The 18,926-nt window shown below is 38.2% G+C and overlaps 2 protein-coding genes and 1 long non-coding RNA gene across 4 annotated transcripts in view; 1 reads left to right on the top strand and 2 right to left on the bottom strand.

Annotated features, from left to right (window-relative positions):
* Positions 1–4,264, top strand: part of fam102bb (family with sequence similarity 102 member Bb) — a 40,136-nt gene extending 35,872 nt beyond the window's left edge. For both annotated transcript variants that reach the window (XM_051645578.1, XM_051645577.1), the window contains one exon: positions 1,958–4,264. In XM_051645578.1, coding sequence (XP_051501538.1) covers positions 1,958–2,000 — 43 coding nt within the window. In that variant the 3' untranslated portion in view covers positions 2,001–4,264. The remainder of the gene's footprint in view (positions 1–1,957) is intronic.
* Positions 4,265–4,320: 56 nt separating this feature from the next.
* LOC127410358 (small RNA 2'-O-methyltransferase-like) lies at positions 4,321–15,549 on the bottom strand. Its single transcript, XM_051645576.1, has 6 exons — positions 15,403–15,549; positions 15,134–15,249; positions 11,179–11,313; positions 10,883–11,065; positions 10,583–10,763; positions 4,321–5,026 (listed from the first exon to the last, which is right to left on the bottom strand). The coding sequence occupies exons 1-6, from the start codon at positions 15,493–15,495 to the stop codon at positions 4,535–4,537; spliced, it is 1,200 nt and encodes a 399-aa protein (XP_051501536.1). The 5' UTR covers positions 15,496–15,549; the 3' UTR covers positions 4,321–4,534.
* A 1,177-nt stretch (positions 15,550–16,726) lies between these two features.
* Positions 16,727–18,582, bottom strand: LOC127410364 (uncharacterized). Its single transcript, XR_007892114.1, has 3 exons — positions 17,936–18,582; positions 17,610–17,743; positions 16,727–17,386 (listed from the first exon to the last, which is right to left on the bottom strand). It is a non-coding gene; the product is annotated as an uncharacterized LOC127410364 (long non-coding RNA).
* Positions 18,583–18,926: the final 344 nt, after the last annotated feature.

The following is an 18,926-nucleotide window of genomic DNA, read 5'->3' as shown; positions in this document are numbered from 1 at the left end:
ACAGCACTATACGGTCACATTTCAGCACTGTCACACAGACAGCAACTGTCTTAAGTAGTACTTAGAGCGCGTCCTTGCACGTTCATGTTAAGTGCAGTTTTCGTAGAAAACGCTCTTAACCACTAAGATTGATCGTTATAAGGAAATGCAGCCCAGGCCGGTGGCGGTGGTGTAATGGTGTGGTGAATGTTTTCTTGTCACACTTTGGGCCTGTTAATACCAATCAATCATGTCTTGAATGCCACCATATGCATCCCTTTACTATGTGCATCCCTTCATGGCCACAATTTACCCATCTTCTAATAGCTACTTCCAACATGATAATGCAACATGTCACAAAGCAAAAGTCATCTCAAACTAGTTTCATGAACATGACAATGAGTTCACTGTTCTTCACTGGCATTCAGTCACCGGATCTGAATTCATTAGAACACCTTTAGGATGTGGTAGAACGGGAGAGCTGAGAAATCTGCAGAAATTGTGTGATGCAATCATGTCACGTGTACCAGAATATCAAAGGAATGTTTCCAACATCTTGTGGAATCCATGCCACGAAGCATTTAGGCTGTTTTGAGGGCAAAGGGAGGCCCCTACCCAGTATTAGTATAGTATTCCTAATAAAGTTCTCAGTGAGTGAGTGTGTGTGTGTGTGTGTGTGTGTGTATATATTAGGGATGCACCGATCCGATACCTGGATCGGTATCGGCTCCGATACTGAAGCTTTTTGACAGATCGGGTATTGGTCCGACGAACCTGATCCAAATTCGATACTGTGTGTTAGTTACTGTGAAGCTCCAAAAATTCGATAAAAGAACCATAAAAACACCATTAAAGCAGTTCATATGACTCGTGCATTTTATTCATAGCCATTTGAAGACGTGCGATAGCTCTGCGAATCACAAAAGGCTGTGTTTAATAATATATAGTATGTGCGGCGCGTTAAGTGAATGGTGCTGCTCTTTTGACACAAACTCACGCACTCGTGGCTATTTATAGCCTTCACAGTATACTTAACGCAATATTTGAGCGCTACTCAAGAACAGCATCTCAGATGTAGATGCTCAATAGTTCGGTTCACTTATAATATGCATTTAGAACGGCACCGGAGGTGCATTTTACCAGAATTTGAATAAGAAGTGAATTAAACTACTGTGAACTTGCCTACAAACAGACACATACAGGACTTCCTGGAGAGTTTCGAATGTCAAAATAAAAGCATGAGGGTTTAAAAAGTGCACGATTTAAATATATTACTGTTGTATTTAAAATTGAGTCAATAATAATATTAATAACAATTTATTATTATTATTGTCATCATTAGTATTTGTTTACAATTTATAACAATATGTAAGTTGAATGGGTTCCAAAAAATAACTGTGTGAAAAGTGAACTGATGTCTTACAACTAAATTGAACAAAGTCCAGATACAAGCTGAAACATTTTTGGAAAAAATAAAAAAAAAGGCAAAAATAAAACACTGGTTTCTTTTTTACTTTAGACTTGAAGACTGGAATTACTGTTCATTTTGCTGCTACATTATCCAGTATACTAGTTAATAATAAAGTGTTTCTTAATCAGCTATACATTTATATTGAAATAATGTGTAGTTAGAGGTTTGTGTTTCTTTACATTTTAAAGAGTACTCCCAATTAGTTCCACACAATAATGTAAAGATATTCTAAACTGATTATGCAAAAAAACAACACCGTTATTGGCTTGGGATCGGTATCGGCTGATACTGAGATTTCCGAAATCAGAATCGGACTGGAAGAGAAGTGGTATCGGTGCATCCCAAGTATCCCTAGTTTTTTTAAGTGGTCGATTATTAATCTACATAACAGCAATATAAGCCAATAAGCTAGTAATCCCTGCATGTTTTGTTAAAATTGAAACCAGTGCATTTACTGTGTAGCCATTGACCAAGTTGCAAGTAATTGCTGATTTCTTCTGTTTTCAGGGTTGGAGCTGGTGCCTATGAACAGGTGGTGATCAAACGCTAGGATTGGGAGATGCCAGAAGGAGACATGTCAAAAACCAAAGTCTGTTTCGTGGGAGGAGAGAGAGGGAAGGTGGGAGGGACAAAGAGATCAAAAGAGACATTTCGAACCTATTTCAGCTTTGATGAAACTGTGTGCCCTCTGCTGGCTACATATAGATCTGACAGCTCCTCTGAATGAGGCTGCCATTGTTGCCATATGTGTTTCACTGTGAGGTAAAGTCAGTCTTCTAACACATCTGCATTGCAAACCATAACCGTTATTTTTCCTCGCTATTTTTGTAACTTTCATAGTGCTGTTTTTTTGTTTATAATATCTCTGTATATTTTAGCCTGTATTTACGTTTGTAAGCCAGTGTAAGGGGTCTGTCCGTAATATTTGGAGTTTGTATAAATTTTCGCAACATTGTGTATGTGTGTGAGGTGTATACTGTTTCTGCAGAGGAAGGTTACCGCTTATAACTTCTATAGCTGGTATTCTGTCATCGCTTTACTGTACAAATGGAAATCAAACTGTCCCAACCCACTCCAGCGCCAAGCCTAAATCAGTCCGCAGGTTGTCTAAATTTGTTTGTGTGCGTGTAAGAGGTCGTGATCTGTTTGACAGAGCCGTTTTCAGACTTTAGTAAAATGTTAATTTGAAAAGCACTTTGAATTCAAGGACTCTTCAAAACTTTACATGTTAACATGTCATTATTTTCAGGAGTGAAGGGAGTTTAAAAGGATGAACTGTTGTTATCATGAGACTAATGATCCAGTTAGCCCATACACATTGAATGTGTATTTCTTCTGTTCTATTGTTGTCAAATGAGGACTTTCAGCTTGACTTAAATGCAGATTATATAACTTCAACAGCTGTGTTGTATGTAGATATGTAGTCATTTTGCAGTTCGATTTGTAGACACATTTGCTACTTCAGAACTAAGCAGATGAATATCAGGTACAGTTAGCTGTGTATTACATAACCATTTATAATATCACGTAAATATACTGGCTTTCACGCATGGACGAAATCGGACAAGCTTTGTTCTAAAGCTACGCTTAGTAACAGGGCAGCAGCGAATTAAGCTATTAACCATTTCAACAATGCTTGAAATTGAAATATTTAGCACAAGGATCTCTAGATAATGTAAGCAACACATGACATAACACTACTACTTTTTGCAGTACTTGATGTATCATTTAAATGAAGCTATTTTAATTCAGTGCTGAGGTCATAAGTATCTGTGACTGTAAGATCAGCTGTAGGGAATATCAGAAGATATCAAACCATAACTTAGTGCTTATCTTGTTTTATGTGAATGTATGTCCATATCTTCTCGGAAGCCATTTACTGTTTTAAACATATAAATTCCCTTGCCTCTGTGATGCTGATTGTGTGAGGATTGAGTGTGTGTGTGTGTGTGTGTGTACAGTCTGTTTGTAGCACTTGATTATATCGTAACGGACTAGAATTAACTTCAAAGTTTAAGTGTACAAATGCATGGGTGTCTCACCTACTCAATGTGTCTGAAGCATCCAGCCTTTTGTGTAGACTTTGCTATCGCATATCCCAAACATCTCCGTCAGGTTGGTCCTGGCCCATCAATATCCAAACATTAAAGAACCCTGACAGGAAGCTTGGATTCAATAGTAAACTCGACCGCATGTCTCAGGTTTAATATTGTATCTTCATTATTACTGCACAAACAAAGCACTACACTGCGAATGTGTGCAAATATCAGTATAGGCTATTTAGAGAATATAGAGGCTATATCAGATATATCAGAGAATAGTTAGTTCTTTCAGCTTCATTATCTCCATTAAAATGAGTGACCTGCTTAGTTCTTTTGAACTCGATTTTTACTATTTTAATTGATCTACTGCCAAAATGAAAGTCTATTTTTATGTATTTGAGCTTTAGTGATACTTTTAGGTTTAAAGTCTGTCAAGATGCAAGTTTCGCACAGTTTCATATACGCCACTCTGTTAGAGGTTTCAGCCCTTTTCACCCACAGTTTTTCCCTAGTTACTCTTACATAACCTGTAGGTTGGTCCTGGTACTTTACATGTTGTAAAAAACATGGTGGCTTTATCTCTTCTGTGAAGTTTTGGTCCCTGTAATTGTACCATGTCTGATGTAGAAACTAAGGTGACATTGCTTTTGACTTGTCTTGCAATGTTGTGTTCTAACCTTTGACCAATAGTGGCTCTCGTGCCATGTGTTCTGATATGATGCTGGTAAGGTATGTACCATGCACTGTTAAATAAAACCAGTACATTTAAAAAACAAAACAAAAATTGTCACATTTTTGAAGATTTTCAATACTTGATGCATCATCTTTTATTAATTTTTTTTAAATTATTATTATTTTGTCCTATGGGACATAAGAATGTTTAATGGTTAATTTCCCTCAAGAACATCTCCATCTATCACAGATCTGGCCATATAATTCTACACTTATGATCCGTTCTTCTCTAACAAACATCTTTTAACAGCAGTAAACCAAAAGTACAACTTTCTACCTTTGAATCTTGTTACAGAGCTTTGTGGATCTGTTATACATTTCCAGAACTCTCAAGTTCCCTGTCCCAGTCCTCCTCTACTTTGTCTGCTACACATGATACAGTTTTCACCTTTTCCTCCTCCTCCTCCTCCTCTTCTTTCTCTTCCTCCTCCTCCTCATCATCAGCAGGCAGAATTAGCATTGTTCCATCAGCATTCAGCCTTACCCGCGAGTTCTCCAGGAGATCCTCCCCGAGACGCTGCACTGTCCCACACAATGCTCTCACTCTAGGGCTGGACCATATACGTGGCAAGGGAACACAAATGGTGCCGCCCTGCTGGTAGACAGGTTGCCACTCCACTGCACCCCCTTCAGCCCCATACTGCACTGCTTCTGCTGATGGATGATAGTAGAAATGTGGATTGTTGTTCTCACTCTTGTGCCATTCCTGTCTCAGGTGTTCTGCCTCATACAGGACCTCATTAACCAAAGTCTTCTGGTAGATGTTGTTATCGCACAGGCTCGGATACATCACTTTGTATAACTAAATGAGAGAGAAAGCGATGACATGACTGCAAATATAAGCAGTTTTCAGAAAAGAAAGACACTGACAGTCTTTTTTATTTAAACTGGTATGAGTTTAAAGGGGTCTTACGAGCAAACACATTTTATTAGATCTTTTGAGCTTATTGTACTGTGTAAACATACTGTCATTTTCAGAACTCACAACTTCCACCCCAGTCAAAAAAGAGCATTTACAGTTGAAGTCAGAAGTTTACAAACATCGTTGCAGACCAGGTACACCCCTTCATGGCAATAGTATTCCCTAATGGCAGTGGCCTCTTTCAGCAGGATAATGCACCATGCCACACTGCACACATTGTTCGGGAATGGTTTGAGGAACATAATGAAGAGTTCAAGGTGTTGTCCTGGCCTCCAAATTCCACAGATCTCAATCCGACTGATCATGTGTGGGATATGCTGGACCAACAAGTCTGATCCACAGCGTCTCCACCTCGCAACTTACAGGACTTGAAGTATCTGCTGCTAATGTCTTGGTGCCAGATACCACAGGACACCTTCAGGGGTCTTGTAGAGTCCATGCCTCAATGGGTCGCGCTGTTTTGGTGGCACGCGGAGGGCCAACAGCATATTAGGCACATGGTCTTAATGATTTGGCTCATCGGTGTGTATATATACACACACACACACACAGTTGAAATCAGAAGTTTACATACACCTTAGCCAAATACATTTAAACTCGGTTTTTCACAATTCCTGACATTTGATTGTAGAAAACATTCCCTGTCTTAGGTCAGTTAGGTTCACTGCTTTATTTTAAGAATGTGAAATGTCAGAATAATAGTAGAGAGAATTATTTGTTTCAGCTTTTATTTCTTCATCACATTCCCAGTGGGTCAGAAGTTTACATACACTTTGTTAGTATTTGGTAGCATTGCCTTTAAATTGTTTAACTTGGGCCAAATGTTTTGGGTAGCCTTCCACAAGCTTCTCACAATAAATTAATGACATTTTGGTCCATTCATCCAGACAGAACTGGTGTAACTGAGTCAGGTCTGTAGGCCTCCTTGCTCAAACATGCTTTTTCAGTTCTGCCCACATATTTTCTATCAGACTGAGGTCAGGGCTTTGTGATGGCCACTCCAATAATTTGACTTTGTTGTCCTTAAGCCATTTTGCCACAACTTTGGAGGTATGCTTGGGGTCATTGTTCATTTGGAAGACCCATTTGCGACCGAGCTTTAACTTCCTGGTTGATGTCTTGAGATGTTGCTTCAATATATCCACATCATTTTCCTTCCTCATGATGCCATCTACAGGTGCATCTCAATAAATTAGAATGTCATGGAAAAGTTCATTTATTTCAGTAATTCAACTCAAATTGTGAAACTCGTGTATTAAATAAATTCAGTGCACACAGACTGAAGTAGTTTAAGTCTTTGGTTCATTTAATTGTGATGATTTTGGCTCACATTTAACAAAAACCCACCAATTCACTATCTCAAAAAATTAGAATACATCATAAGACCAATAAAAAAACATTTTTAGTGAATTGTTGGCCTTCTGAAAAGTATGTTCATTTACTGTATATGTCCTCAATACTTGGTAGGGGCTCCTTTTGCTTTAATTACTGCCTCAATTCAGCGTGGCATGGAGGTGATCAGTTTGTGGCACTGCTGAGGTGGTATGGAAGGCCAGGTTTCTTTGACAGTGGCCTTCAGCTCATCTGCATTTTTTGGTCTCTTGTTTCTCATTTTCCTCTTGACAATACCCCATAGATTCTCTATGGGGTTCAGGTCTGGTGAGTTTGCTGGCCAGTCAAGCACACCAACACCATGGTCATTTAACCAACTTTTGGTGCTTTTGGCAGTGTGGGCAGGTGCCAAATCCTGCTGGAAAATGAAATCAGCATCTTTAAAAAGCTGGTCAGCAGAAGGAAGATGAAGTGCTCCAAAATTTCTTGGTAAACGGGTGCAGTGACTTTGGTTTTCAAAAAACACAATGGACCAACACCAGCAGATGACATTGCACCCCAAATCATCACAGACTGTGGAAACTTAACACTGGACTTCAAGCAACTTGGGCTATGAGCTTCTCCACCCTTCCTCCAGACTCTAGGACCTTGGTTTCCAAATGAAATACGAAACTTGCTCTCATCTGAAAAGAGGACTTTGGAACACTGGGCAACAGTCCAGTTCTTCTTCTCCTTAGCCCAGGTAAGATGCCTCTGACGTTGTCTGTGGCTTAACAAGAGGAATATGACAACTGTAGCCAAATTCCTTGACACGTCTGTGTGTGGTGGCTCTTGATGCCTTGACCCCAGCCTCAGTCCATTCCTTGTGAAGTTCACCCAAATTCTTGAATCGATTTTGCTTGACAATCCTCATAAGGCTGCAGTTCTCTCGGTTGGTTGTGCATCTTTTTCTTCCACATTTTTTCCTTCCACTCAACTTTCTGTTAACAGCACTCTGTGAACAGCCAGCTTCTTTGGCGATGAAAGTTTGTAGCTTACCCTCCTTGTGAAGGGTGTCAATGATTGTCTTCTGGACAACTGTCAGATCAGCAGTCTTCCCCATGATTGTGTAGCCTAGTGAACCAAACTGAGAGACCATTTTGAAGGCTCAGGAAACCTTTGCAGGTGTTTTGAGTTGATTAGCTGATTGGCATGTCACCATATTCTAATTTTTTGAGATTGGTGGGTTTTTGTTAAATGTGAGCCAAAATCATCACAATTAAAAGAACCAAAGACTTAAACTACTTCAGTCTGTGTGCACTGAATTTATTTAATACACGAGTTTCACAATTTGAGTTGAATTACTGAAATAAATGAACTTTTCCACAACATTCTAATTTATTGAGATGCACCTGTATTTTGTGAAGTGCACCAGTCCCTCCTGCAAAGCACCCCCACAACATGATGCTGCCACCCCCATGCTTCACAGTTGGGATGGTGTTCTTCGGCTTGCAAACCTCACCCTTTTTCCTCCAAACATAACGATGGTCATTATGGCAAAACAGTTCAGTTTTTGTTTCATCAGACCAGAAGACATTTGTCCAAAAAGTAAGATTTTTGTCCCCATGTGCACTTGAAAACTGTAGTCTGGATTTTTTATGGTGGTTTTGGAGCATTGGATTCTTCCTTGCTGAGCAGCCTATGAGGTTATATCGATATAGGGCTCGTTTTACTGTGGATATAGATACTTGTCTACCTGTTTCCTCCAGCATCTTCACAAGGTCCTTTGCTGTTGTTCTGCGATTGATTTGCACTTTTTGCCCCAAACTACCGTCATCTCTAGGAGACAGAATGTGTCTCCTTCCTGAGCTGTATTATGGCTGCGTGGTCCCATGGCGTTTATACTTAAGTACTATTGTTTGTACAGATGAATTTGGTACCTTCAGGCATTTGGAAATTGCTCCCAAGAATGAACCAGATTGTGGAGATCTACAATTATTTTCTGAGGCTGATTTCTTTTGATTTTCCCATGATGTCAAGCAAAGAGGCACTGAGTTTGAAGGTAGGCCTTAAAATATATCCACAGATACACATCCAATTGATGCCAATTAACCTATCAGAAGATAATTGGCTAATTGCCTAAAAGCATTTAAAAAATCATTTTCTGGAATTTTCCAAGCTGCTTAAAAGCACAGTTAACTTAGTGTATGTAAACTTCTGACCCACTGGAATTGTGATATAGTCAATTAAAAGTGAAACAATCTGTCTGTAAACAATTGTTGGAAAAATTACTTGTCATGAACCAAGTAGATGTCCTAAATGACTTGCCAAAACTTTAGTTTGCTAATATGACATTTTTTAATGACTTCAAATTAAGTATATAAACTTCTGACTTCAACTGTATTCAACTGACATCAGAACCCCAAAATTACATTTCACGCCCACATTTACAAGTCAGTGACACCATTTCTGTGTTCAGAAAATTGGCCCGCCCAGTCAGAGTGAGGCAATATACACTCACTGAGCACTTTATTAGGAACACCTGTACACCTACATATTCATGCAATTATCTAATCAGCCAGTCGTGTGGCAGCAGTGCAATGCATAAAATCATTCAGATACAGGTCAGGAGATTCAGTTGAGGTTCACATCAACCATCAGAAAGGGAAAAAATTTTATCTTAGTGATTTCGACCGTGTCATGATTGTTGGTGCCAGACGGGCTGGTTTGAGTATTTTTGTAACTGCTGGTCTCCTGGGATCGTCACACACAACAGTCTCAACAGAGTTTACTCAGAATGGTACCAAAAACAAAAAAACATCCGGCGAGCGGCAGTTCTGCAGATGGAAACACATTGTTGATGAGAGAGGTCAACGGAGAATGGCCAGACTGGTTCGGGCTGACAGAAAGGCTACAGTAACTCAGATAACCACTCTGTACAATTGTAGTGAGCAGAATAGCATCTCAGAATGCACAACACATCAAACCTTGATGTGGATGGACTACAACAGCAGAAGACCACATCGAAAGTGCTCAGTGTATGCAGATATATATCAGGATAGATAATATTTCTAAACACCATAAGCACTAATAAGAGTAAACTGTGGAAAAGTTTACCAAACGTTGTGCTGTTCCAGGCTGTGTGTAGCACCTGCCGCTCAGCACATCCTTGTAAAAAATCCCAAGGTTAGGAAATATTAGCTGAAGTTTAATTTTAACAATGTCCCTGATCATTTCGATCTTAACAGTTTGTGGTACATATTTTAGTGCTGACTGTGTTGTGGTCTTGTCATTGTAATGCAGGTTTTGCAAAGAGGCTGGTATTAAATCAGTTAAAGATTATATTTGACCAGAGACTAGCAGAGACGAGCCACTTCTATTAAAATTAATGGGTGAAACTGGAACCCTCAACGATCAATGCATGCAGAAAGGAAGTCTCGCCTTATGGGTAAAAGAACCAATCACCTTTTAGATACAAACATCACCTGTCAATCAACTCAAGAATACACATACGCATTAGCAATGCAAGACGTTTTTTCTTTTTGCGGAATCTGAGGTAAAGCACAATTTATTATAACACTGATGTCAGATTTTACTGCTGATTTGAAATATGTTCTTTGATTGTAATATGTTCTATGATCTTAAATCATTTTGGAGATTTTTATTTTTTTTTCCCCCATTGAAGTAGATAGGAGCTGCACTTGTATGCCGCTCATTTACATAAATAAATAGCTGCCCGGGAACGTTCCAAAGATGGCCCCAAGTGGACTGACTTGATAAAAAGACTGATTTGATTCAACCGCAAACCTGCATCCGGTACTGTAGAGCTGCAAAACACTGTTTCTCATTTCATATGCAAAGGGGGTGTATCCTAAAAGCACAACGTCAAAACAACAGCCTGTTTAATTTTAAGGGGCAGACAGAATGTGGGAAATGGTGATAAAAAACAAAATGAGGGCTGTTTTTTTTGTGCAAAAAACCCCCCCAAAAAAAACAATTATATATATATATATATATAACTACTTTCCTGAACTATAGTGGTCCTGTATGATATGACCCCTTTAAACAAATAAGGAAATGCAACTGCAACATCTTATCAGAAGAAAAAGAGTTGAAGACCCTCACCAGTCTGTACACGGAGGGTTCCGAACGTTCGGTGTTGGTCATGGACCAATTTAGCCCATCAAAATTCCTCTGAAACACACCAATCTGTGTGCAGAATCCCACATCTCTCAAATGGCCAAGGGCTTCTCCAACTCCAGTGAACTGCACTGAGTAACCATATTCTCCACATACTCTGTGAGCCCTAGGAGCGAGAGAGATAGTTGGGACAACTTTTGGCCTGAGAAATTGTTAATCATTATAAACATTGGTGCATGTATTGGTGCCTTGTATAATCAGTTCAGATGTAGAACATTTGCTTACCAAGCCTGAAACTCGGCTCTAGTCCACTCAAACTTGTGGTCGTGGTTTCTGAAGCCTCTCAGACCCGGCAGCAGTGGGTTGAACTCTGCATTAGGTGTGCTGACAATCACGGCACCTGGTGCCATGTACCCAAACACAACTTCTGAAAAGCTCTCCACATCACCAAGCTCCAGATGTTCTATTCTTCACGGTAAAGAGGTAATGTTCACACATTTCTGGTAGAACATGCCATTTTAAAATAATCTAGCTATATAGTAAGTTCTTTGCTGAGGAAACAAAAGATGTGGAACACTCACAACTCAACACATGTCACAAGATCAAATCCTCTGGTGCATGGATCCCTCTCTGTAACTGAGCCTTCGTACAGCTCAATGGTCAAAGGCCCATCACTTGGCTGAAGGTAATCACTCATAAGGGGTGCCAGTGTACGCCTGGCAAAAATGCACTGAGTTAAATATTTTATGAGTTATTTTATATGCAATTTTTGCAACCCTTTTACCAGTTTTGTGTATCACCAAAAAATTGGGGACATGTCTAAATACAGTTTAGAGTGAACTGTGTAATTTTGTAATGTTCCAGCAATAAACAAATATTAAACAATATGTATAAAATAAAATTTTACATAAAAAATCCACCAGAATGGGTATTTAGTTGTTGATAAGTTTATAATTCCCATAAATTAAAGAATAATATATACACGATGACCCAAAACATTATGACCACTCACAGGTTAAGCGAATAATGTTGATCATCTCCTAACAAGGTCTGGATAGACTAGATGGTAAGTGAACAATCAGTTCTCCAATTCAAAATGTTGAATGCAGGACAAATGGGCACGAGTAAAGACCTGAGCGACTTTGACAAGGGCCAAATTGTTATGGCCAGACGACTGGGTCAGAGCATCTCTGAAACGGCAAGGCTTGTGGGGTGCTCCCGCTCAGCATTGGAGAGTACCTACCGGCAGTGATCAGAGAAGGGACAAACCACAAACCAGCGACAGGGTGTTGGGCACCCAAGGCTCATCGATGCACAAGGCAACAAAGGCTATCGCTGGTCCAAAACGACAGAAGGTCTACTGTGGCACAAGTCACAGAACATTTTAATGAAGTTTACAGGTGGACTGGGTCACAACACATAGCACCCTGCTGTGTATGGGGCTGTGTAGCCGCAGACCAGTCAGAGTGCCCATGATGACCCCTGTCCACCATTGAAAGCACCTTCAATGGTCACACGAGCATTGGAACTGGACCTTGGAGCAGTGGAAGAAGGCCACCTGGTCTGTTGAGTATGCATATATATATATATATATATATATATATATATATATACACATACACACACACACACACACACACACAGTTGAAGTCAGATGTTTACATACACCATAGCTAAATACATTTAAACTCAGTTTTTCACAATTCCTGACATTTACTTGTAGAAAACATTCCCTGTTTTAGGTCAGTTAGGATCACTATTTTAAGAATGTGAAATGTCAGAATAATAGTAGAGAAAATTGTTTATTTCAGCTTTTATTTTGTAAATATTTTATTTTGTAATTTTATACAACTTTCAGATTTCTTTTGATTTTCCCATGATGTCAAGCAAAAAGGCACTGCATTTGAAGGTAGGCCTTAAAATACATCCACAGGTACACCTCCAATTCAGTACACCTCCTATCAGAAGCTAATTGTCTAAAGGCTTGACATAATTTTCTGGAATTTTCCCAGCTGCTTAAAGGCACAGTTAACTTAATGTATGTAAACTTCTGACCCACTGGAATTGTGATATAGTCAAACAAAGTGAAACAATCTGTCTGTAAACAGTTGTTGGAAAAATTACTCGTGTCATGCACAAAGTAGATGTCCTAAATGACTTGCCAAAAATATAGTTTGCTAATATTAAATCTGTGGAGTGGTTAAAAAATGAGTTTTAATGACTTCAACCTAACTGTATGTAATCTTCTGACTTCAACTGTGTATGTGTATATATATATATATATATATATATATATATATATATATATATATATATATATATATTTACACACAGCTCTGGAAAAAATTGAGACCACTGCAAAATTATCAGTTATCAATTATCACTCTGGATTTACCATTTATAGGTATGTGTTAGAGTAAAATGAACATTTTTGTTTTATTCTATAAAGTACTGACAACATTTCTTCCAAATTCCAATTAAAAATATTGTCTTTAGAGCATTTATTTGCAGAAAATGACAACTGGTCTAAATAAAATAAAAAGATGCAGTGTTTTCAGACTTTGAATAATGCAAAGAAAACAAGTTTTAACTTTAGAGTTTAGAAATCAATATTTGGTGGAATAACCCTGATTTTCAATCACTGCTTTCATGTGCATGCTCTCTACCAGTCTTTCACATTGCTGTTGGGTGACTTTATGCCACTCCTGCTGCAAAAATTCAAGCAGCTCGGCTTTTTTAATGGCTTGTGGCCATCCATCTTCCTCTTGATCACATTCCAGATGTTTTCAATGGGGTTCAGTTCTGGAGATTGGGCTGGCCATGACAGGGTCTTGATACAGTGGTCCTACATCCACACATTGATTAACCTGGCTGTGTGGCATGGAGCATTGTCCTGCTAGAAAAACCAATCCTCAGAGTTGGAACACTGTCAGAGCAGAAGGAAGCAAGTTTTCTTCCAGGATAACCTTGTAAGTGGCTTGATTCATGTGTCCTTCACAAAGATGAATCTGCCCGATTCAAGCCTTGATGAAGCACCCCCAGATCATCGCCGATCCTCCAACAAATTTCACAGTGGGTGCGAGACACTGGCTTGAAGGCCTCTCCAGCTCTCTGTCTAACCATTAGACAACCAGGTGGAGGATGTTTCCCAACTCTGAGGATTGGTTTTTCCAGCAGGACAATGCTCCATGCCACACAGCCAGGTCAATCAAGGTGTGGATGGAGGACCATTGGATCAAGACCGTCATGGCCAGCCCAATCTCCAGACCTGAACCCCATTGAAAACATCTGGAATGTGATCAAGAGGAAGATGGATGGCCACAAGCCATCAAACAAAGCCAATTTGCTTGAATTGTTGCGCCAGGAGTGGCATAAAGTCACCCAACAGTAATGTGAAAGACTGGAAGAGAGTATGCCAAGTCGCATGAAAGCTGTGATTGAAAATCAGGGTTATTCCACCAAATACTGATTTCTGAACTCTTCCTAAGTTATAACATTAGTATTGTGTTGTTTAAAAATGTTTATGAACTTGCTTTCTTTGCATTTTTCGAGGTCTGAAAACACTGCATCTATTTTGTTATTTTGACCAGTTGTCATTTTCTGCAAATAAATGCTCTAAATGACAATATTTTTATTTGGAATTTGGGAGAAATGTTGTCAGTACTGTATAGAATAAAACAAAAATTTTCATTTTACACAAACACATACCTATAAATAGTAAATCTAGAATAATTATGCAGAGGTCTCTTAAACTTTTTTCCAGAGCTGTATATTTTAATGACAAAAATGTAATCTTTAGCTGTGTCCCACATCCCTGTTATCGTATTAATTTTCCCCTTTAAAAATATGTAAAAAAAAAATAAACTAGGACTAATATATATATATATATATATATATATATATATATATATATATATATATATATATATATATATATAACATGGGGTGAACGCAGGTGACAAACATGTTTGTAGAAATTCAGAAAATGAAATGAGATTATTAACGTGTCTTTCTCCCATGCTGTAAAAAAAAAGGTCCAAATGATGCAACTTACTGGGAGTCATAGTTTTAAGGAATTTTACATGTTTGTAAAGGGGAAACTTAATATGATAACATGGTTGCATTCAAAATGTGGGACACATCTAACATGACATTTTTGGTCATTAAAATGAATTATTCTAACTGCAGTAAATTGAATGTCAACTCAACATAATTTGGTAATAGTACATCTAAAATACCTTATTAGTTCTCCCCAGGGTCAGACATTAACCAGGGCTTGGGGCAAAAATGCCCCTAAAACTTAAATTGTGTTGGCAAAAAATAAACAGGCCCAAATACTTTTTAAATGCTCCTGAATAATATTCTATACTAGGCCTTTTACACACATTAGCTCATAAATATTTCCCGCCAGTGGAGTTTCTGACACTGTTTCTCGAAAAAAGAAATGGAATTTGTGCCTCTTACACTAAAAAAGTAACGGGACACAAAAATAAACAGTTTTCAATTAAAGTGCCATGTGCAAGAGGAGAAACGTACATTCTGCTGAGGAGGACAGCTCTGTCGATATCAACTCCCACTAGTAACTGTATATTGTTGCGATGAAACCTCAGTTTTTTCAGCAAGACACATTCGGCGCATCCAAAATCGATGACCTTAGGAAGGAAATACATATTAATGATCTAAAAATTACACTGACGCTAAAGAGTGTTGATTGACGGATTAGCAAGCTAGCTCACAAAGCGTCCAAGCTTTCAAACGGAATACATTGCTACTAACTTTAACATGTCACATTTTACAGTATTTACCTTTCTAGGTCGGTAAGTTCTCACGTAATCAATAACAAACTGGTATCTCTGTATGTACAGCGGAGGAGAAAACGGTGTGGTGATATGTGTCATTTTCAAGCCGGCTGTCCGTCCATACGACTAAACACATGCCAGAGCAGTGTTATGGAGACACTTCAGCTCAGCTGTGTGAGTGATTTTAGTGTTTTTACTCAAACACATTGCAGTCTTTACCTAGGGCCGTGGAAGCAAAGACAAAATGCCACATAACAGGACAGAGTAAAATACTTTATTGCAAACTAAAAATTAAATAATTGTGTGAGTGATTTTTACAAATAATTATTGTTTTTATAATTTTGTAACGTTATATTTGATGAGCATGCAAAAACAAAATTGTGTGGCCCATTATTGTGAATGATTGTCTTTATAAAACTGTATTTCAAAATAATAGAATCATTATATTTAATTTTTTATAATAACTCTAATCTCTATCACCTTTATATTTAATTGAACAACAAACAATTCAATCAATTGAAATAGTTTTTTCAGGCATGCTCACTGGGTGTTTGTGAGTAGAGGCAGACCGATATATCGGTTTTACCGATTAATTGGTGCCGATAGTTGGTTTTTGGAACTATCAGTTATCAGCAAAAATCTATGTCAATAGGTTTTTTGTTTTTATACCTCTTTTTTTTTTATTTTATTTTTTTTTATTGCTCATCAATAAATACATTATAGAGCACTGTAACAGAGCCAAATCTCTTTCATTTCAAAATAAGAGTCCCCAGTATATTTCACGCTTGTTTATTGCTAAAAGTCTTGCTTACCAAATGTTAATTTTTCTGGTCATTATAGGGAATTTGGTTGCTCTATAAACTGATTTTTATTAATTTCTAACTCTTGTAGCCTCAGTGTCTGTGCCTTTAATTCCTAGGTATACTTCCATTTTGATGGAACGCTCAGCTTCTGCATGCAGTCGAACGGAGCCTGTGCAAGTATACTCCATATAGCTGTGCACGCATACACAGGCGGTTGGCGCATGCGTGCTACAACTGCTATGAGACACCAGACATTCACATTTCAGGAGTTTAGACTCATAAAGATGTCTTTATATTCCTTCAGACTCGAGTTATACAAATGCAGGTATCTCCAGACCTCCTCACACACATGCTCTTGACTTGCATATTGATTGTTGTTGTTTTTACCTTCATCTTCTGATGTTTAGCGGTGATTACATCTTCTATTGCTTCTTCGTGGCAACAACAGCTCAAAATGTAAGTGGTGCTACCTTATGGACCCACTAATTAGTGCAAACAACTCCATGCACATTCTGCGCAATTGAAGACGCACGGTTAGAAAATTCGGGCTGCGCGCGTTCAGTGCTCATGCACTCTGCTGATGACGAGATTTGCCTCACGTGTCCTTTACGCAGATGCTCAGTGTTTGCGGCTGACCAAAGTATACTTTGGGCTTTAATAGTAAGGAAAGAGTAATAATTTTTTTTATCATTCTATAAATTGATTTAAAAAAAACCTATTGGCCGCTTAATGGGTTATCGGCCTTTTACACCACCTTAGTTATCGGTATCGGCAAAATCGACTATCGGGCGACCTCTATTTTTGAGGCATTTCTCTGTAAAGCTGCTTTGGAAGAATGTATTTATTAAAAGTAAATTTAACTCATCTAAAAAAATTAAATAGTTTAAAGAGAGGTTTTTAATTTGTCTTTTTTTAATAAGTCTTTTTATTTTTATGTGCACCGCAAAATATTGTGTGGGCCATTTAACAAACGTGGTGCACTTCACAAAGACAAGCACAAAGCCATTTCATATATTACAAGTAGTCATGTTACAAATCCTTCTTTTGCATTGTTTAAGCTTCAAATATGTGATAACTCAGGGCTCGAACACACCACATGCTATTATTTTGCAGTCCTGTTTGGGCCTCTCATTGAAGGTGGGCACTTCCTCTATCTCCTTAGAACCTCTGCGCCTTCAACAAGTTGTCTAGAAGAGAAAGAAAATGCTCTGCTTCAGACATTGGATCTTGAAAGAGTGTTAAATAGCAATGATCTTCAATGGTTACTTAGCCAGATCATCTGATTTATTATCCAAGCCAAGATCAAGTCAAAGTCATGTGGCTCTCTCATTAATGTACATCTTGTGTACTTTGTCAATGGTTAAGCCAATATGCAATCTTCAGAGTAAATATTCTTTATGAGTTATTTACCCAAAAGCCACATATTTGTGGTCCATCCATGAGGCTGGCTGTAGTGTAATGTAGAACTGAGAGCCGTTGCTATGAGGACCTTTGTTAGCCATTCCCAGGACACCACGCTTGTTGTGGGATACAAAAATTCTCATCTAGAGGAGAGAACCATCTAGTGCTTGTTATTTGTGTGTAGGCTTATATCACATTGGTAAACATAATTTTACTTGCACTGGCCAATATGGCAGTTATCTTGGACTTATACTGACACCTAGCGGCATGGATGTATTTGTCTTGGCTACATAATTTGTGTCCTGCATTTGAACTGTTTGTTCATAAGAATGTACCCTCAAATGTTGGGCCATTGATAGATTCTCCCCCAATGCCTTTATTTCCAGGTGATATATCTGTAACAGAAACCGTTAAAGCGATTAAGTATACTGTATAAAGTCACAAGATTTACTGGTATGAAATGTTGTTGTTTTTTGTTATTTTTAATGGCATTGTTACCTCAGGTGACTGACACTTTTATTAATTCCAATGTATCTGTCTTTACTGTTTGTTTTAAATGTTGCAGGTGTGGTCTAAGACCAATTTCAGCTACAATAAAGTTGTATTGTATTGTGTTGTATTACATGTATTAAATGTGATACAGCCTCTTACCTCCACCCTGTACCCAGCCATTTGATACAACTCTGTGGAAAATCAAACCCTTATAGCTCAAATTAAGATTACCCTTGGACAAGTCTGCCTCTCCAGTGCACAGGGCCTGACACAAATTTGACATTAAAAAGCTCTTGACAGTAGAAAATAATGTAATAAATAATATTCATTTATCCACAGTAGATCACCTAATCTAGAGACAGAAGATCTCCTTACCTCAAACAGCAGTCTGCCAACTGCCTTGCCACCACTTTCAATATCCATATAAACAAAAATGTGCATTAACAAAATATTTGTTTCAAAAATTAACCAATCACATAAATCTGAACAGTGATTATTAATTGGATTAGTTCACCCAAAAATCACTCAGTCACCATTCACTTTTATAGCATCTTTTTATTTTTTTCATATAATGAAAATAAATGGTGAATGAGGGTAACATAATACCCAACATCTCCTTTTGTGTTCCACGGAAGAAAAGGAAGTTATATGGGTTTGGAACAACATGAGGGTGACTAAAGGATTGTTTGGTGAACTATCCCTTTAAAGGAATATTCCGGATTCAATGCAAGTTAAGATCAATCGATAGCATTTGTGGCATAATGTTGATTACCACAAAAAATAATTTCGATAAAACAATTAAAAAAAAAAGCAGCAGCAAAAATCTTTATAAAG

The sequence above is a fragment of the Myxocyprinus asiaticus genome, chromosome 19, assembly GCF_019703515.2.
Source record: "Myxocyprinus asiaticus isolate MX2 ecotype Aquarium Trade chromosome 19, UBuf_Myxa_2, whole genome shotgun sequence".
NCBI classification, from domain to species: Eukaryota; Metazoa; Chordata; class Actinopteri; order Cypriniformes; family Catostomidae; genus Myxocyprinus; species Myxocyprinus asiaticus.
This window is presented reverse-complemented; position numbering and strand designations above follow the sequence as displayed.